General features: G+C 44.3%; 1 protein-coding gene and 2 long non-coding RNA genes across 5 annotated transcripts in view; 1 reads left to right on the forward strand and 2 right to left on the reverse strand.

The window, feature by feature from the left end:
- Positions 1-15,213, forward strand: LOC136993234 (uncharacterized). Its single transcript, XR_010885462.1, has 3 exons — positions 1-445; positions 1,170-1,348; positions 12,752-15,213. It is a non-coding gene; the product is annotated as an uncharacterized lncRNA (long non-coding RNA).
- On the reverse strand, positions 1,384-11,879 carry LOC136993233 (uncharacterized). Its single transcript, XR_010885461.1, has 2 exons — positions 9,819-11,879; positions 1,384-4,549 (listed from the first exon to the last, which is right to left on the reverse strand). It is a non-coding gene; the product is annotated as an uncharacterized lncRNA (long non-coding RNA).
- Positions 13,591-20,712, reverse strand: part of NINJ1 (ninjurin 1) — a 22,193-nt gene continuing 15,071 nt past the window's right edge. Inside the window, exons 3-5 of one of the 3 annotated variants that reach the window (XR_010885460.1) lie at positions 20,210-20,372; positions 16,480-16,767; positions 13,591-14,147 (exon numbers count right to left, since the gene is read on the reverse strand). Coding sequence is in view for 2 of the 3 variants with exons in the window: in XM_067303802.1 (XP_067159903.1) it covers positions 20,218-20,372 (155 nt within the window). In the remaining variant the exon portion in view is untranslated. Of the gene's footprint in view, positions 16,768-20,209; positions 20,373-20,712 lie in introns of all 3 variants that reach the window. The other 2 variants (XM_067303802.1, XM_067303801.1) reach the window with 2 other exon arrangements.

Raw genomic sequence — 20,712 nt, forward strand, 5'->3', positions numbered from 1 at the left:
TCGGCTGGAAAACGTGCGGGTGCTCCTTTGGGAGGAGGAGGAGGCCTTTAAGGACCACCCTGGCATCTCCGGCTCGGCGTCTGCTGCGGGTGAACCGCGGCTCGGGCGCGCGCAGCAGCGAGGGCGGCGGAGGCCTCGCGCCCCCTTGCAGAAACTCCCGCAAGAAAGCAAAGGCCCCGGGAGGAAAAGCTGGCGTACGCCGGGCCCCGTTTCCTGTGCACGGCTCTCTCGGCTAAGCAAGAGGGAAACAGCCGCGAGCAGCTCCCTGGCGGCGGCGCGCTTCCGCTAGCTCTGCGCCTGCCCCTGCCCTCGTCGCCAGCGCCGCGCCGAGCCGTGGGAGCGCCTGCTGCCGTCTCCCAGCTCCCCTCTCGCCGGCGCTTCGCTGCCCGGCGGCTGAGCTGCGCCCGGTGCTCAGCATTAAGGCAGTGAATAAAGCAGTAAAGAGGTGAATAAAGCACGGCAGGGAGCGACCTGAGGGTAAAACTAGCTGTTCCTTGCTGGGAGAGCTGACACGTGGCCCCTGCGGCGCCTGGACTTAACCCAGCCTTAGGCAAGAAACCCGTCCTGCGGTGAGAGCCTGCCGGGGCCACGCAGCTACTGCTCTCTTCCTCCAGTGCACTTGCTCTCATTCGTCGGAGTTTATTTCTTGTTCTAGTAATGTTTTCTCCTAGCGTTTGGCACTGCCGCAGGCTTGTCGATCACCTGTGAACGCTGCAGGGCTGCGGCGAGACCCTGCACGATGCTGGAGGGAACGGCTCTCCCCTCTAAGGAGCCGAGAGCGGCGCCCCTTGCCCTGCTCTTCATGGGCTTCAGCTGTGCGCTGGGATCGAGCCTGCTTGGGGCAGGTGTGGGGAGGCCTGGGGGCGGGAGGGGTCAGCAGTAACGAAAGGAAGTGGCTCAGGGATGGAAAAGGGCTTTGGGATTCCTACCATGGAGAAAAAGAAGGCTTAAACGTGCTTTTCTTCGTGGTGGGGAGGAAGGCAGCTCCAGCTTTGGCACGCGGTAAGAAGCTGGGGCATGGGGTGTGCTGCTGGCGGGGCCCCGCGTCCGCGAGGTCGGTCAGTCGGTCTCTGCTCGCGCGGCCGGGGAGCTGCGGGGAGGGGGAGCAGGCAGGAGGCTGTGTGCTTTTTGGCTCTGTTTGCTTTAATAGAAGGTAAATGTCGTGCCAGCTCTGCGCTCCTGTCCGTGCCGAGAGCTGCAGAGCAGCCTTGGGCTCGCCTCCGAACTGAGAGCTTCCGGCAAGCTGCCATCGGGGCTGTTTCCTGTTTCAGCTTTCTGCCAGCAGACTTGCTTTGGACATAACACGCCGGCAGCCCTCCGAAAAGGGCCCCGCTCAGGAGTGTTACAGGTAAACGCGACAAATTGACAACCACTCGGGCCAGGTTGCATAAATTCCAATTTAATAAAATAATTGAGCAAGTTACAAGTAAGCAAAACAGCGCTGGGCGGCCGGGGGAATCTCCTGCTCCACCAACGGCGCGCGCAATCCCCCCCTCACAGTCTCCTTATATGCAATTCCAGCTCCAGGTACATGTGGCACTTCCTGTAACTTCTGCGGTTGCGCCGGCTGTTGCTAGGGGGTCTTCTTCAGCCCTCTGCATTGTGAGTGGTGACCCTCAGGTCACGCATATATTTTACAACTTTCGAAGTCGTGCTATATTTCACAGTTGTGTGACATCGCCATCACCATATTAGGCTATCTAAACTAACATTGCCGCTTTGCTATCTCAACTCCCTTATCTCAGGCAGGGTACATGCCCCCACCACAGGATGTAGGATGTTCCCACAGATGTTTCCAAGGCTGTTTCTTACTTTGATGTAACCAATTAGCACACATCACAGTCCAGGCTGTTTCAAGGCTGTTTCTCAATTTGATGTAACAAATTAGCACATATCACAATCCCCCCTTTTTGTTTTGGTCCCTTCTAATTTGTTCATCAAATCGAGCAACAACCTCCTGTGCCAGGGAGAGCATAGGGTTATGCTTACTCTCATCTTCATTTAGTTGTTCATATTGACTTCTTATCAACAGTAGGTGGGCAGCTTCGAGTCTGCTTTTTGCTAAGTTAATTATTTTATTTACTATACACGGTCCAAAGGTCAACACTAGTACTAGTAAAGCCAATGGGCCCGCGATGGTAGACAATAAGGTTGTTAGCCAGGGAGAATGACTGAACCATGATTCATACCACCCTTGCTGGGCTTCTCTTTCCTTTTTACGTTTTTCAAGGCCTTCTCTCAATTTCGCCATAGTATCCCTGACAACTCCTGTATGATCCGCGTAAAAACAACATTCTTCTCCTAGGGCTGCACACAATCCTCCCTGTTGCAAAAATAAGAGGTCCATCCCTCTTCTGTTCTGTAAAACTACTTCTGATAGCGATGTCAACGATTTTTCTAAGGCTGTAATGGATTTTTCTATTCGTTCTAAGTCCTCATCCACTGCTGCTCGTAGGGTGCTAAGGCTCTGCTGCTGCACCACTAAGGAGGAGATTCCAGTTCCCACTCCTACTGCCCCTAGGCCCAGTAAGGTGGCTATGGTAATTGCGGTGATTGGTTCTCTCTTTACTCGGACCGGATGAGGGGTGTCCCAATGGTCGTACATCACATTTTCTGGGTGGTACAAGATCCTGGGAACTACCTCTATTTGTATACAATATTCTTGGGACTCACCAAGTACCCTTAGGGAGACACAGGGAGTTAGGCCCGTTTTTGAACATATCCACCTAGCTCTTTGGGTGGGAATAATCCATCCAATTTCGGAGGTGTAGGTTTGCAGTGTCACAGACCCACACAGCTTTTTCTTTGATTTTGGTATTTTACCAATACACATTCCCATTCCCGTAACTTGCTCCATGGTCAACCCCTTCTTCTTATCTTCCCATTGACACTGTGAGCCGGGATCATTGCTCACAGTATATGTCATATTTACTCCTATTGCTTCATAAAAAGGGGTCTTATGTTGTAGCATAACCAGCAATGGGTGGTTATACTAGGGGTTGTAGCATTTAATACTTTGCAGGTTGCCTGTACAATCTTCCACAGAGGATTGTCTACCCCCTCTGTGGCTTTACTTTCTGAGATTACAACAGTATCTTTCGGGGTGGGGTGGCTCATAGGAATACTTGTCAAATTCATTATCGCAGCCGTTGGTTTGATTCTTAATTTTGCTCCTTTAACGGCTAGATTCGGCCCTATTGCTTGAGGAGCAGGTTGCACACTTTCTTTCTTTATGAAAATCAATCCACCCCTATCGGTCCCGGGCTCCCAGTACCGGACTCCCCAGGTCTTTCCCAAAAACCACCCTGGATCTTCAGGACGGGTGATATTTATCATTAAATGTTTACAGTCCGAATGGGAGGACGGACGCGTACCTCCAGAAGAGTCTCGTTTGGGGGGTGTACAACCATAGGGTCCCCACTGGGTCTGAATAAACTTATCTGATCCTGCGCCGGCTGTCCAATCAGAGGCTATAGTTTCACATCCCCAATAAGCACAATAATAAGAGTTTGGGTAGTTACAGTATCCTCGCCCAGGATTAGAACTAGGGCAAAAGTAAAACCCCTTTAGATTTAAACATGGCTCAATGGGTACCAATTCACACAAGGTAGGTGTGAATGTAGGGTTCCCGGGTACGCTTCGTACTTGGATCACTGTTTGATCTTCCCATCTCATTAATGACCATTTAAAGGGTTGGTGTACATTATGTTCCCCTTGGATTCGTCTTCCTAATAAGCCCAGCACAATCATCTTCCAGAGGAGTAGTGGACCCATGGCTTGGTCAACGGATATTTTACGAACCCTTAATGCCTTGGAGGGGCGGTCCGTGATGCCAAGTGTCTCTGGGACTTTAAAGAGTCTGGGTCTTACAATTTTGGGTATTCCTGCTTAGGAGGTGGCTTATCGGCCTCGATCCCCACAAGTTCTATACGTCTCTGCCTCCCCTGCCTACTCTTTTGCTTCAGAGCAGCAAGGTGTACCGTCTTCTCGGCAGCAGCCGTATTCTTCAGGGGAACCTCCTGTATGAGCCTTTTAGATTTTTTTAAAGGCTTCCCAGTTCCCAAGAGTGACACTCAACATACGGCGCGGTCCGCCTATAATTGGTGTTTTCAATTTTAGCCTTATGTGATTTGGGGTGGTTGGCGTGGGTACAACCTTTCTCTGGTTGTACTCCTTTTAACAAAGGCTTCCCACCGTTCTACCGATCTTTTCTTAAGATCTTTTAATGTCCAATAAGTCAATTTTGTCGTAACAAGGGCGGCAAATGCCGTTAGGGAGATACCCGTACTAACAATGAGTCCACTACTTCCCTTTACAAACCCTACATGCATAACACACAAAGGGATAACAAATACAATGTGGGGTTATAACAAATACTATGTTAGGTTTTACAAAAGGTGGTCTCACTTATCGAGGTTTCCAGGTTTCTTCTTAAAGGTTACTTTTAAATTGTCCGGGTTTCCAAAGGCTTCCCACGATGATTCTGAAATCGGTCCTTTAATTCTGCTAGCATGTGTCCATCCTCGCTCTGCGGTACGAATAGCAGTGTCTGTGGTAAGCAAAACAAGGAAAGGTCCCTCCCAGCGGGGAGTCAAGGATGAGTCTTTCCAGGTTTTAATTAAAACCTTGTCTCCAGGGTTAACTCGGTGAATGGCTACATCTAGTGGAGGTCTCTGTGCTATTAGTCCTTTCTTTATCAATTCTTGTCTTCTCTTCATAAGCTCTGTAATATATTTCTGTAATAATCTCTCTTCTACTTTAGGATGTTCTTTTGGTATTTCTAAATCATATGGCATCCCATATAACATTTCAAAAGGGGAGACTCCTGTGTCAGTTCTGGGCTGAGTTCGTATATTCAACAAAGCTAAGGGTTAACACTTGATCCAATTCATCTGGGTTTCCATCATTAGCTTTGTTAACTGTTTTTTTATTTCCCCATTCATCCTTTCTACCTTTCCTGAACTTTGAGGATGCCAGGGAGTGTGATACTCCCACTTGATTCCTAAAGGATCTAATGTTTCTTTAATGACCTTGGATGTAAAATGTGGCCCCCTGTCCGAGTCTATGACCAATACATTCCCATACCGGGGTATGATATTTTCTAACAATATCTTGGTTACCGATTTCGCAGTTGCTCGGGCTACGGGAAAAGCTTCTACAAAGTAAGTTAAATGATCTACTATAACTAATAGGTATTTATACCTGCCCACTTCTGGGAGTTCTGTAAAGTCAACCTGTATTTTCTCAAATGGTCTCCTGGCTATGGATCGTCCCCCTGGGACCTTTTTTCTGAGGTGCTGCTTGTTAACCTTCTGACAGGTCAAACATTCTCCCACTAGTTTTTTTTTGCTATGTCATATATTCCAATGCACATATATTTAGTTCCAAACTGGTCTACTAATGCTTGCACTCCCCAGTGAGTCTGTCGGTGGAATTCTTTCATGATTCTCCAAGCTACGCCTTTGGATACAATTTCTCTATCATCGGGCAGCACCCATTTACCTTCTTTTTCTATGGCTCCTATTTGTCGTAATTTATCTATTTCCTGTTTAGTAAAACTCATCCTGGTATCTAGTTTATCTTGGCCCTCTTTTCCTTCAGACAATAGGTGTAAAGCTGCTTTTTTTGCTTCTTCATCTGCTAGATTATTTCCCCTTATGTGGTAAAATGTGCCTTTTTGATGGCCCCTAACATGTACTACTGCGATTCTCCGAGGTCCCCTCAGAGCTTCTAAAGTTTTTCTGATTAATTTTTCGTGCACTAAATTCTTCCCTTGTGAATTAATCAGTCCCCTTTCTTCCCACTTTTTCCCAAATGTGTGTACTACTCCATAAGCATATTTAGAGTCGGTGTATATAGTCCCTATTTTGCCCTTTAAAATTTCTAAGGCTCTAAAAACTGCATACAATTCACAAGCCTGGGCTGACCAAGTTTTGTGTAGGGGCCCTGATTCTATTAACTCTAGAGACTTTCCATCTACAATAGCATACCCTGATCTGCGTTTCCCTTCAACTACGCGAGAGGATCCGTCCACAAAGAATTTAGTCCCCTCTGGTAACTCTTCTTCTTCTAAATCTTCTCTTATTTTAGTTTGGTATTCTATTAGACGCATGCAATCATGTCTTAATTGACCACTGGGTTCCCCATACAGGAACTGGGCTGGATTCTGCAAGCTTGTAGTCTCAATTTCCAACTTTGGAGAATGGATTAAAATGCCCTCGTATTTTAATAGTCTGGCATCGGTTATCCATTTTTCGGCTTTTTGTTGTAATACTCCTCGTATATTATGAGGGGTATATATTTTTAATTCTCCTCCAAAGGTTATCTTTTTAGCCTCTTCTACTAATAAGGCTGTAGCTACAATGGCTTGTAGGCAAGTGGGCCATCCCCGACTGACGGGGTCTAGCAATTTTGAAAAATACCCTATAGGTTTCTTTTTCCCTGCCCATTCCTGTGTTAGGACTCCAAAGGCTGTTCCTTCCTGTGTATTAATAAACATGTAGAATGGTCTCTTAATATCTGGTAAACTCAAAACAGGTGCATTCACCAAGTCAGCCTTCAATTCTTCGAGGCTTTGATTATCGGTTTGAGTCCATTTTATTAGCCCATCTACTATTAGGTTTTTTTATATAAAAATTTTACTTTATTGCTATAATTTTCAATCCATTGTCTGCAATACCCTAATAACCCCAGCAATTGTCGGACCTGTCTTTTGCTCTTCGGGGGTCTTATTGACAGTATACCATTTACCCTTTCAGGGTCCAATTTTTTTGTGCCCTTGCTAAGCCAATGTCCCAAATACTTCACCTCTTCTTCCGTAAATTGCAACTTTGATTTCGATACTTTCAATCCCTTTAAACTTAGGAAATTTAACAACTTAATACTCTCACATCTAACTTCCTCCTGGGTTTTTCCTGCTAAAAGCAAATCATCCACATATTGTGTTAAAGTAATTTGAGGATTAGTTTCGTAAGTACTTAGAACCTGCTCCAGGGCTTGCCCAAACAAATTAGGGGATTCTGTAAACCCTTGTGGTAAAACAGTCCATCGGAGTTGTTGTTTCCTATGGGTATCTGGGTCTTCCCACTCGAAGGCAAAAAAGTCTCTACATTCTTCTTTAAGGGGGCATGCCCAAAATGCATCTTTCAGGTCTATAACCGTATACCATTTAGCCTCAGGTGACAGCTGACTAAGTATGGTATCGGGGTTAGCTACAATTGGGAACCTGGTAATTGTTCTTTTGTTTATTTCTCTTAAATCTTGTACCAATCTATAAGTACCGTCTGGTTTCTTTACGGGCAGTATGGGGGTATTATAGGGAGACATACAAGGCTCCAGTAACCTTTGATTTATTAGCCTCTGGATTACTGGTCGGAGTCCTTGCCTCCCTTCCTGTGACATTGGATATTGCTTGACTCTAACAGGGATTTCTGGATTCCGTATGCTCACTTCAAAAGGAGCAATATCTAGTTTTCCTACTGATTCTGGGGTATACCAAACTTCAGGGTTGATTTTGGCCTCATCTTCAATAGTAAGGGTGCATAATTTTATAACTAATTCTTGATTCTCTACTTCTAAATTGACTCCTAATTCAACCATCATATCTTGGCCCAGTAAATTATATTCAGCTTCGGGAACTAATAAAAAGGATCCAACACTTAATCGAGAGTCTGATTCTATTTCCACATTTTTAATTACTGGGACCTTAAAGGGCTCTCCCTTAGCTCCTATCACTTATAAGTTCTCTGGGGATGGTTTACACCCCCAGGGTACCGTTTGGACAGTAGATCTTTCTGCCCCAGAATCCACAAGGAATTCTACTTCTTGTCGCTGGGGACCTAATTTCAATTTTATCAAGGGCTCGGTTCCCTTATGAGTCCCCAGCAAATAGAGCCCCTGACCCCCCTAATCTTCTTGGAACATTTGCTCATCCTGCATTCGCTTCCTACAATTCCTCTTCAGATGCCCTTTTTTCTGGCAATAAAAACACTCCACCTGCCTCAAGTCCCTCGTCACAACTTCTCTGGGTTGTCCTTCTTGGTGAAGTGGCTTTCTTTTAGGTCTGTTATACGACCTAGGGGGTTGTGCCTGGATTCCTCTCTGCCCTTCTCGGACTGCTGCCATCAGAATCTTTGCCTGCCGCCGATGGGTTTCCTCTTCCCTCCGCACATGCACTTTCTGAGCTTCCCTCAGCAATTCGTCCAGCCCCCTATCTTGCCAATCATCTAACTTCTCTAGCTTTCTTCTAATATCTGGAAAGGCCTTTGCTACAAACTGTGTTTTCAATAGAGCCTGTCCCACAGGGGTACTGGGGTCTACCCCAGAATAAAGTTGCAGATTTTTTTCTAAGTCTCTCGAGCCACTCTGTTGGTGTCTCATCCTTCTTTTGTTGTTCCATGAAGGCCTTATTAATATTTTGCCCCCTGGGAACAGATTCCCTGATTCCCTGAACTATTATGGCTCTCAGATCGGACATATGTGTCCAATGCTCAGCATTCTGATTGTCCCAGTCCGGCCGTTGGGTGGGCCATTTAATATCTGCAGCGGGACCTTGTTGGTGTTGTTGATCCCAAATCCGCATCCCAGCCCTACGGATCATTTCCCTTTCTTCCGCTGTAAATAATATGCTTAAGATGGATTGTAATTCCTCCCATGTATAAAGGCTTGGACCTAAAAACTGATCTAATTTCTCAGCCACCCCTAAAGGGTCTTCTAATAAATTCCCCATTTCTTTCTTAAAATCCCGTACGTCCCCTGAACTCAGGGGCACAGACACAAATCCCATCCCCGGCTGCGGTCCTCCCATGGGGAGTTCTCGCAAGGGGTACAGCTGATCAGGTCGCCCACCTCCCCTCGTTTGACTCCTCGTGACCCTTCGGGTTTCTTCTGGGGAACTAGGAGGGTCTAGATCCCGGTCTGGGGTCGTCGGAGAGGGGCTATGAGGAGGGGCTGGTGTTGGGTTTTGAGCCGGAGCTGAGGGAATATAGGGGGGAGGAGAAACGGGAAGTTCCTCCAGTGTTTTGCTTTTCTTCCTCGAACCCTTCTCTTTCAAGGTAAATATCATGGTCCGAGTATCTGGTCTTATCCATAAACTAGCATACTCACTTTCTTCTAAACTAAAGGGCTCCTTTGAATTCACATATATAGTTAGAGCCTGACATATCCAATTTTCAAAAGACCCGTATACTGGCCAATAAAGGTGGTCTCCTCTAATCTGCTTCCCACCCCATACTTGCATACAGTAATGTACCATTTTTTTTTTCTCGACTTTTGCCTTTTCTGAAGGGCCAATCGTTCCAATACTTAATCATTAATCCTAAAGGGCTATCGGGCGGTATATCTGGTAACTGTACCGTAGAGCCCTCTATGGGATCAGAAGACTTGCTCTTTTTCTGTCCCATCTTCCGGAGCACCCACCCCAGTCACTCTCTTTCTTTCCGCAGGGGACCGCACTCACACCACCCGAGTCTTTAACTGCTAGGACGGTTGTCCCTTCGCAGCGGGCGGCCCAGTCGGCCGACGGGTGCCCCGTTTCGGTCCCCTATTACAACTCTCTCTCTCCGCAGGGGACCGCACTCACACCACCCGAGTCTTTAACTGCTAGGACGGTTGTCCCTTCGCAGCGGGCGGCCCAGTCGGCCGACGGGTGCCCCGTTTCGGTCCCCTGTTACACAATCACCCTCATGGAGGGTCCGCACTCACTCCGTCCCCTGTTACAAAAGGACCCCCTCTCCTGGAGGGTCCGCACTCCCCTGGGGACTTCTCACATGCTCCGGGTATCCCACCCCAACCGAACGGAACCGCATACATATACTCACTCAGTCCTGAGTCTTCGTTCGGATCTTCGTGCACAAAGTTTACGGGGTACTGCAGTTCTTTTGCTTACTTGTCCTGATTTAGGGTTCGGAAATACAGGTTCTGGTAGGGGAACTACCCACTCAGGGGCCATCCGAAGATGGGATGGGGCGCCTCCCCTGAGTCAGAGTCCCGAAACCAGGGAAGCCTGTATCCGAGTCACGGCACCAAATTGTTACAGGTAAACGCGACAAATTGACAACCACTCGGGCCGGGTTGCATAAATTCCAATTTAATAAAATAATTGAGCAAGTTACAAGTAAGCAAAACAGCGCTGGGCGGCCGGGGGAATCTCCTGCTCCACCAACGGCGCGCGCAATCCCCCCCTCACAGTCTCCTTATATGCAATTCCAGCTCCAGGTACATGTGGCACTTCCTGTAACTTCTGCGGTTGCGCCGGCTGTTGCTAGGGGGTCTTCTTCAGCCCTCTGCATTGTGAGTGGTGACCCTCAGGTCACGCATATATTTTACAACTTTCGAAGTCGTGCTATATTTCACAGTTGTGTGACATCGCCATCACCATATTAGGCTATCTAAACTAACATTGCCGCTTTGCTATCTCAACTCCCTTATCTCAGGCAGGGTACATGCCCCCACCACAGGATGTAGGATGTTCCCACAGATGTTTCCAAGGCTGTTTCTTACTTTGATGTAACCAATTAGCACACATCACAGTCCAGGCTGTTTCAAGGCTGTTTCTCAATTTGATGTAACAAATTAGCACATATCACAGGAGGGCCCGTGCGGGCACAGCGCCTTTCTCCTGAGCTGATTTCTCTTTATCATTGCCTTCCTTCTCTAGCGCATGGCACCAAGCGGTGTGTGTGGGGGGGGGGGAAAGCAAGGCATTAAAACAGGTCCCATACCGAGAAGGAAAAGCAGCAGGGTGGTGGAGAGTGACTCCGTCTCCCCTTGCTGCTGCTGCAGTGGGAAGCTCTGGGCTGCCACCTGACCGCGCGCGGTCGAGGGCTGCTCCTCCGCCAGCTGAATCCTCCCAAAGCCCCTCGGGGCACGGGGCAGAGCCTGCTCCTCTCAGCGTACCCTTCGGAGATCAAGTCTGGGAATTTGGGGCGCAGTGAACTTTCTCATCTTTCCCACACTTCAAAGTGGTTATTTAGCTCTAGCTTATTTGTAGCCCGGAGGTGGGTCTTGCCTATTTTCTTGAGACTTTTGACCACAGTATGCTGTGAAGTTGTATGTGAAAAATTCTAGAATCAGAATGAAATGCCGAACTCTTATTTCACAAATGAGAGCATATTCTAGTTTTCCAGCACCATGTAGGCTCTTTTCCAAAGTACGTGCCCTGCTCTCTGGGGTAGTTCCTTGAGGCAGAATTTGTGCTGTAGCATACTGACTTTGCAGTCTGTGCAGCGTGTGCACCTCCCTAGCAGCAAGCAGAAGGTAAGATAATGGCTAGAGGGATGGAAATAATAACAAATATAATCCCAAGCGAGAACACTTGTTATTGCAGGGACACAACTCCAGAACTTCTGCTGTGTATGGGAAGTGCTGAACACTCATTAAAATCCATGAAAACGTAATGAGACAAGCATAAGCCTAGAGGAACACTCAGTCAGTGAGAGCTGCTGCTCAGCCCCCCTTGGGAGGGGGGCCGAAAGGAAGGAAGGATGCTAGTGAGGAAGGAAGGATGCTAGTTATGAACACCCCAGGGTCAGCGTATCTGAGCAATTGCAGACAAGCATCCATCCAAATGTTTGGCTGCTCCTGGAATATTGCCGGAGTCCAATCTATGTTTCAGTGCTCCAGTCATTCAGAAACACCTGGAGATCTGGCAGGTGCACAAAGGAAAACATCATGTTTGTAAGGAGGGTGCGAGCAGATGCTTTGAAGCTGAGTAATTTGAGGGGGAAATTTGTGTATATTTAAGCGATGTTAGCCACAAGTATTGCTACTGAAAGCTAATAATCTTCAAATAATTACCATCTGGTGATATCTGGGGTGCCAGTTGTTTCCTGACTTATTGTGAGGGAAATGTGGTATCAGTGCTATTCTTCTGCAGTATCCCTTCCTGTGTATTGGTTTTATAGGGATAATGCTGATTCCTTTTTTCCGAAGAATTAAACGGAACTACTGTCTGTTCTGCTAGATCATTCTTCTATAAACAACATAGGAGAACCGTGTTGGAGTATTCAGAAGCTCTTGGATTACTGTTTTTTTTTTTTTTTTTTTTTTAATCTCTTAATGGAAGTGTAGGGTCTGTGGGATTGGCTATGCAAAGATAGAAGGCTTCACTCTTCACATGTTGGTATTATGTTAATTTATATAACCTGCAAATCACTTATTTAAAAACCAAATACTGTCATTTAGCAACGATGCTGCTTATCCCTGTGTGCAAATAACATGAGGAGAAAGAGGCTCTGCTTCTTTTTGGTCTCAGTGCTTCTAATATGCCCTACTCTGCCTCTGATCTTATGTGAGATCTGAGGATTTTTTTTTTGAAGAATGGTGTTTTTAAGTGCACAGGTAACCTGAGATGTGAGTTATAGGTAAGGAAAATACAGCATCAGTTCTCTTGTAGGCATTTCTACTAGCCCGCAGCAAGTCAGCGTGCTCTCAGCAGAGCCTGTTCTGCTGTGGCTTGACAGAATTACACTGTAGCACAAGGACTAGTTTTTGATATTGTGTGAGGATTTTTTGCCTTTTTTTTTTTGGGGGGGGGGGGGGGAGGTGCTTTTGCCAAAAGCATGCTGTAAAGTGTTGCGTAAATTGGTACCACATGTAGTGTTTACTGAACCCTGCAATTGGAAATGGCAGCACTCTTGGTAACCTAGAAAATAACCTAAATTTACATAGTGTTTGGGTACTGCCACTCTTTTCAGATTCCTCTCTTGCAAATATTCAAATGATTGAGATCATTTCTTATGGCTGTTAACAGTTAAAGAGACCGCAGACCTTTCCTGCAGGACACGGGAACAGCACGGCGTCCTGGACCAGCAGGATGAGCGCGGAGCACCGGCCCTCCCGGCTGGAGGGAGGTGCGCCCCACTCCACCAGCGCACACGCTGAAGCGTGTTTGGCAGGGCTCTGTATGACTTGCAGGAAGGCATGGCAGAACACAGGATAAAGGATTTGTCAGAATAAACTAAAATGAGCAACCAAAACCATCTGAATGATAATTGAGAGGAAAACAGTAATCAGGACTATGCTTTTTAGTTCAGTCCGTTTTATAGTAATATTCAGCTGGAGAATAACTTCAGCTAGTGACCAGTTTTAGAAGACATATACTTAAAAATCAGTTTCAGTAAACACAGTTGTTGTCCTCTGCTTAAGTAAATAAAACTAAACTGAAAGTTCAATGAAGGCAGTCCTAGATGCTGAAGGGACTGAGAACAACCAGAGCAACGTGCGTAGTTACACCGCTCAGCAGCTTACGAAACAGAAGTAAAGAGATGTCCTGGTATGAACTGAGATAGCCAGTACAAATTAATCTTGCTTCATTATTGATGACTTGTTTGTAAGTGAAATGCTTGCCTGGAACCAAGAACTCTGGAAAAGCATGGAAAACAAAAGAACCATCTAAAATGATGCATTTATTTGCTGCCCATAGGAGATATTCACTAGGATTTAAAAAAACCCACCTGATTTAAAGGAATAATAAGCATGTGCTTAAGTTATTTATACTAGGAACCAACTTGCAGATGCTTTTGTCTGATTAAAAAATGCATGATCTCTGAAGGCTTCAGAGACTTAAGACACAGATTGCATGTCTGAAGATGTTTTGCAAATCTTATTTAATCACAATAAAAAAATACTGTAATAAACCAGTATCCTCTTTATTTAAAAAGACATTCAAACGTGAGTTGAATACTGCCGATGCCCAGTACATTCTCCTAGTCCGGTGGATGGCTGCAGGATCAGGCTTTCGTGTGGTCAGAGTTGACAGAAGCAACCAGGTCTTTGGAAGTTACGAGTATCGCTGCTGTGACGCTGCCGTCACGCTTTCGGGTGCTCAGGAGGCAGAAGGGAAATGGGATTCAAGTTTTTCTTGTCCTAAGCCTGGCTCTGGCAGACTTCAAGCGAACAGGCACCTACCCCTTAGTGCAGATCCGCGTATTCAGCTTTTGACAGCAAGAAGGTGTTCAAGCTTAAGTATGTTTCCTTCCCTCCTGCATGTCCCCAAACCTATGTCTTACAAAGTCCATTGGAATCTGTAGTAGATATGTCATCACTTAGTTAATGTTTCATACCCTCGTTTTCTGGATCCAGTTAGCTCTTTTCCTTTGCTGCAGCATAAGTAACTGGGAGATGGAATACACAAGCCTTGGTAGTTTCTGCTGGACAACAACATAAGAATAGTGATTATATTTTCTGGGGGGGGGGGGAAAGCTATTGTAACAGCTTGTTCACTGGAGTGACCTGAAAAACTATGGTCTAATAACAAGGGGAGTAAAACAGGAAAGGAACTGAGGGAGGGTGTACAAAGCACTGAAAGAGAAATGAAGAAACAAGATGAGGGAACTTCTAAGTCTGGAATTAATGAAAGGCAGAGATACGTGGGAAGCAGGAAGGCATATCTTCCCGGTATTTCTGTACTGCAGTCCCATGTGACTGCTTGCAAATCATGCTTGTAAGAGAGGGCCGTGGCAATAAGCAGCATAGGAATGGAAAGATGCATTCAAAATTGGGCTAAATCGCCACCTAGTATAAACAGGGTAAACGTCAGTAGAGCCTGTATGTCTTATCTATTTGCATCTGCCTTAAGGGTAGTAAGGACAAGCCAGAGGATTAACTAAAAGTCAGAAACACTTTTCCTATTTTTTCTTCCTTTAAAAAAACAAAACAAAAAACCCCCAGTGCAATAGAGAATATTAAAAACTGCTACCCCAGCAATTCAAAATGATTCAACTCAAAAATCAAAACAAAAAATGATGGACTATGATTTATGCCTAAATTAAAGGCAGAGCATTTCAGAAACTACCTTTTCGAAGGGTCATCTATTTAGGATGACACAAAGCAACCACTTTGCGCATCTAACTCAGGTACAAAATTCCCTGTACAGTGAGAGGAGAGAGGTAGATGCCTCCAAAGAGCTAATGCAGGCTGAGTCAGGTGTACAGACAGGGCAAACAATCCCAGTGCTTACGCATCGACATAACAAAGGTGGTATATTCAAGGATCTTACCAAGATCCTTGCCTGACACTGAGCCACACATAATTTTTGTGCTTGGAAGGGCTCTGCCTACAGTCATCTATTATTGAAAAGGAAAGAGAATCTTAAGGTTTCCAGCACTGCTACTTGGCCAGTCAATTCACTGCAGTACAGCATTGAAACTGCTGCAACACAAGTATGGATGAGTAGTCCTTCAACAGTTCACTGGTTGGTTGGTTGGTTTGTTTGTTTTAAAAAAAAAAAAGGGGGGGGGGGGAGGAACTTGTCCTGAGTACATCATTCAGTAGCTCTTCTGAATTATGTTTAAATCTGTACAACTCACAACTAAAACCATTGTTTGTCAGATACTGAAAAATACATGTTAAGTTGGAAATGAAGCAACAAAATGTTAAATACAAAATTCAGAAATGTTGCTTATGTTTAAACTAATTGCACAAGTTTCTGATTTGTTTTCTGTTAATTATTCTTATATGATATATGTAAATGAAGATATGGAGAGCAATGTTATCAAAAAGTGTAAATGAGACACTTGCACAGTGGAAGTCATACTTGTGTTTATATGTACAAGGAAGAAGCATTTAAAAATATAACAGTAAGGAAATGTATTAGTACAAATTTGTATCTACAACTAAGCACATTCTAGAAAACTATGATTTTTCTGGTAGCAGTCTGGAAACAAAAAGGCTGAAATGCTTCTGTTGTAGCCATTCTTGTAATATATACTGTTGCTAGCAACAGTGTATTTGGAGAAAGTATCAGTCCCTGAGCCAGCAGGTAAGACGCTATGAAGGTATCTATATCTCTGTATCTATCTATATAAATTAATGAAGATATTAGCCATAAACTCTTGAGTGTAAGACAACTGCAGAAGTCAGTGTTGGGAAGAGGAGAAAGTAGGCTACAGAGGGATGAATCTTTCATTTGCCTTTTGAATTGCTGTTGGGCCCTTGATGCCAGTTTTGCAAGCAAAGTTCACCCTGTGTCCTCTAGTTTTCCAGTTGGGCCTAGAAATGGTGATACTTTTAACAGGCTTTCCAGAACTATGGATGTTGCACAGAAGACAGAGTATAACAGTTAAGAGTAAGAAACTGAGTGCTGAGGTTATTTGTGTGTCTGTGCACGAAGGACAGGGAAGCTTTGAGGTGGTCCAGAGACAAAGAAGCAGAACAAATGACTATCTGTGAGCAAAGCTGAACAAAAGATAGTCTGCTGTTTCTACTTGTCTTATCTTTCCTTTAGTTGAAGAGCGGAACTGGGAGAGGGAGAGAAAACAAGGCAGAGTTGGCGCAGTGCGCAGGAAAGCCGCTGCTGTGCTGTGCAATACCGCAGGCTAGGTGCCAACCGAGTGAAATTAAGGACAACGTGACCATGCCAGAGCTGAGGGCCTGCAGTTTCTTACCACACCGGAAATGTCAAATTGCTGCAAAAACTAAAGGCACAGAAAATGGCAAGTCTCAAAGTCTGTGAAGTAGATACCATCAGTTGATTTTTACCTGTTTGATGAGTTTATACCACTTATCTGAAAAACAACTAGTTTATACAAAAATTGAAATGCCAGAATCCAGAAAAGTAAAGTCAGTGGGTCAAAATCAACTGTTCCTTAGATGCCTGAAGGTTGAAATATTAACACATTGGAAAGTTCTAGGCACACAAATGTGTTTGTTGACAGAAACTTGAGAAAGCTGCTCTGTGTCCAGCTCCTTCAGATTATTTTTACTGTGTCCGAGTGTAACTGGCTCAAGTGTAAATGGCATCTATGGAAACATGAATACTTCAGATCTCTGAAATGCAAAACAAAGATATTGAGAAGTTAGTGATTCAGCAGTTACAGTAAATGACAGATTTGCCTTAACGTGGGAATTAAGTTCTTTTCAGAAAAGTATGTACCATGAAGAAAATGGCCACTCTGAAAAATGGCCACTCGCTTTTCTCAGGGCTTTAAGAAGATTACAGATCCATGAACAGACTGGTTCCTGTTACAGACCATTCAGTATGGAATTGTCATTTGGCAAGCAGGGGCTGCATTTTTGCCAAAGCTCAATGCAAAAAAGGCACTTATTTTTCAAATTCCATTCAGATTATCATTATGGACAGATATTTCTAGCACAGGTGGCATGTACAAATGAGCAAACTACAGATTTAGTGATCCAAGCCATTCAGAACTTCAAAATTTAACAAGTCTGGATTAAAAAGGCACAGGTTCTAGGCAGCACGGTCAGCCACTTTATTAGGAAACTGTGCATATGTGAGGAATATGCTGTTTGTCTTTACAAAACCTACTGTTTTGTACAGATGTGAACTTGCTTTAAATAGCCTTTGGTCTTTCCTCTACCTGAAGCTGTACAAACCAGCTATTTTTTATCCTTTATTGTGGCACTGCAATTTTATTATGGCAATTTCAGCAGCAGATATCAACCATGCTTATGTATTTAAACAAATACTCTGGCTGTGCACAGCTGTATGTTGAGTTATTACCATCCACTGGGCAGAACTTTTTATTTCATGCTGTCATGGTGATCTCAGAGAAGTTGCATGCAAACTCTGACTTTTCTTCTAAGACGCAGGTTTCTAACATGGGATTCCAAAATGCTATCTGTAATTAAACCACAAAACCCTTTGGGCTGAGAGTTTATGGACTGCAGAAGGAACAGTGGAGAAGAAACTCCAACACAAGTGGTGTGAGGAGCCCTCCTTGCCACATGGTGCCAGCTGGGCAGTAAGACATTGCACAAAACCACTGCTGCTTCTATAAACTTAGCCACATATGTGTGTGCAGCATGGGGAAGTAAGTGGCAAGGGAAAGGGCAAAGTTCATAGACAGATGATAGGAATTTGCAGGGGGAAGTGCTTTACTTGTTTAAACAGTGAATATATAGCAATGTTCAGGAAACAGCCCAGCACATTAATGCTGCCCAAAGCTGAATTGACTTATAATGCCTGAAACAGATGTCCTGAAGGCTCTGTAAGAGCTGCAAGTTTCTTTAAAGCAGTTTAGTTCTGAGTCATGTTGTGGAGAAATACAGTAATGGTGTTCGGGAAACACTGTAGAAGTGGTATCTCCTAAAAGCCAGTAAGAAATCTAAAAGGGAGCAAGGCTGTCTCTGGCACGAGAGAGAATCAGTAAGGCATCACGGAGAATGCAAGGACCGCTACAGAAATAGTATCCGATCTGAAATAGCGTTTCATCTGCCATGCATCTGATACTGGGTGAGCTCACCCATCTGATAGCCCAACAAGGCAATGAGAAGTGGAGTTACTCGCCAGAGTAGGAGCAGGGAGATGCATTTCGTGCCTTTTGGCTTCAATTCTGTCCCACTGTATGATACCTGCTTTCTGGTTATTAGCTTACTGTGAATAGACTGTTATCTTATACTCTACAGGGAACTAACTGGCTTGGGACTGGATCATCAACAAGTTGTCTTCTCTCCTCAGGATACACCAGTGTGATAAGCAAAAACCTCTTCTCCCTTCTGCCTTAAGCTTTTCTTTCTCTATATCAAAAAGACTTGTGGCTGGGATTCTGGAATGCCACCTTGTCCAGAGTTCAAAATTATCTGAAATTTCTGATGCTTATACCAGATTTTTGTGTCTGTGTCTGTTCCTGACTATTGTGCATATCTTTTCCTGAGAAGAGAGCTCAAATTGCAATAATCCTTCATTCAGTTCTCTGGGTTTTATGGCAGTGCAATTTTGTTCTGTTAGCGTCTCAGTACTGTTTTTATATGTACTGCTGAGACGAATGCTCCACCTATAATTTTGATAATGCCTCGGAGACTCTGTTCTTTACTGTTAAAATGAAAATATATTACTTTATTTGTAGAGACTATGGCTGGAAGATACAAATATATTTGTTTCACTGCCAGAATTTCACGGGTGTGTACACTGCATGCATTTGCCCATCTTACTGCATCAAAAAGCTTATATTTGGCTAAAGCAGACCCCCAGAAAGAAATGAATTTCATTCTTCATTTCTCCAGTAGTTTGTTGCACTGATTTTCCCTGGCTTGATAGAGTCCTGATAGACTTATGCCTGGTTTCAGTTTCTGTTACTGATTTCTGCTGCACCATTCCTCTTCAGATTAGATGTCCTGTACTTTTTTTATGGAGAAACTTCTACAAAAATTAAGTTGCTCTTCAATCTCTAGCACTGCTAAAGCAGGTAAAATAAGCTCTGAAAGTCTCTCTGTTCAAGGCCTTGAACTGATTTTTGTAACAGGTAAAATTTCGTGAGAGGACTTCATCTGGAAGCTAACCTAGACAGACAAGGTTACACATATGGACTGTCTGTGCAGTAGCCAGTGTACTGTGGCTTGTCAGGACAGTCAAGTAATTCCTTTTTCACCAGGTCTTCTGAAGGTGATTTGAGATTTAGAAGAGCCAGAGCAATGTTGGCGCACACAGACTCAGCAGTGCTGTTTTAAAGGCATGTGTTGGACCATAGCGATGACCTGCTCATTAGGCTACAAGCCTGCATTTTAGGTTTATCTCCTCTCAAACTGCTCTTCAGAGCTATGAAGCTAGGAAGACACCTGTTTTTGATTCTCACCATTCCCATATTTATCCTTCTGTTTAAGTAAATAGTAATCTTTAAAATGCAGATGGAGGAAAATAATACTGGTCTAAATGACCACATTTATCAACTAAAGTGATAGTACAATCTTTGTGAGCTGAGCCTCCTACAAAGGGAAAATCCTCCAACTTGGGATGGCTGAAAAGCCACACTATGTTCATGGAAATCAAAGGGCTCCATGGGTTGGGTTTAATAAGCCCTAGTAGTTATTTGGATAAAGATTAAATCTTCAGTGTTCATAACAGACTGGATGCAGTATATTGCAAAACTTTCTTAAAAAAAGAAAAAAAGGAAAGACTTGTGGAGGAAGCAAAACACAGTATTATTTTCCTTCCTGGCTTTGTCAACACTGAGCAAAAGGCGTGGGTATCCCTGAAGGATAATCTGTTTCCTATGCATGAAACACGCAAGGGCCCCTGACAAAACAGGAGGCTGTCATCAACTTTTGAACTCTGCATTTACAAAACTGCTGTGTAATAACTTAATAGTTCCTAGTAGCTTCTGCTTTTGTAGCAGTCTAAAGCAAATTCATTTATCTATGAGATCTAGAACTGTATAGATAAGCTCATTAATTTTTAAGTCATGCCGTAGTGGGCACTGCATGCTTGTATGCTACATCCTACTACCTTATGGTGCAGGGAAACCATACTCACCTTTGTACTCACTGTCTTGAAGCTGACTCAGCCGCCGGCTTCTGCACTCCAAAGGCAGTGATAAAAATATTCACAACTACTATAATGAATACTAGTCCAGTTGCAAGGTTGTTGAGGAAATCCAGCTTACTGTGTTTTGCGGGGTTGTTAAGGTCATATTTTACTTCAAAGAGAAAGGGGGGGAAAAAAGCTTTAATTATGTGTATTTCAAAATCCAGAAGAAAAGTACATTATTCATGTAATTCAACAATTTCTCTTATACTAAGCTATTTGTATCAGTCATACTTAAAAGGGAGGTTAGATTCTACAGTGTCAGCAAAAGTGCTAGGGAATAGACCTTCAGTCACAAGCAGCCTACTAGCATCTGTATTTGCTGTGGATGCGCATGGGAAGTAGTGGGTACATAAACATTACTAGGAATCTTCAGTGTTCTTGATCTCTTGAAACCTGGGTTGGTTGGTTGGGTGTGGGCTTTTTCTCTTTCAAATTTTAAGCATTTAAAA

This window comes from Apteryx mantelli, chromosome 12 (assembly GCF_036417845.1).
Source record: "Apteryx mantelli isolate bAptMan1 chromosome 12, bAptMan1.hap1, whole genome shotgun sequence".
NCBI lineage: Eukaryota > Metazoa > Chordata > Aves > Apterygiformes > Apterygidae > Apteryx > Apteryx mantelli.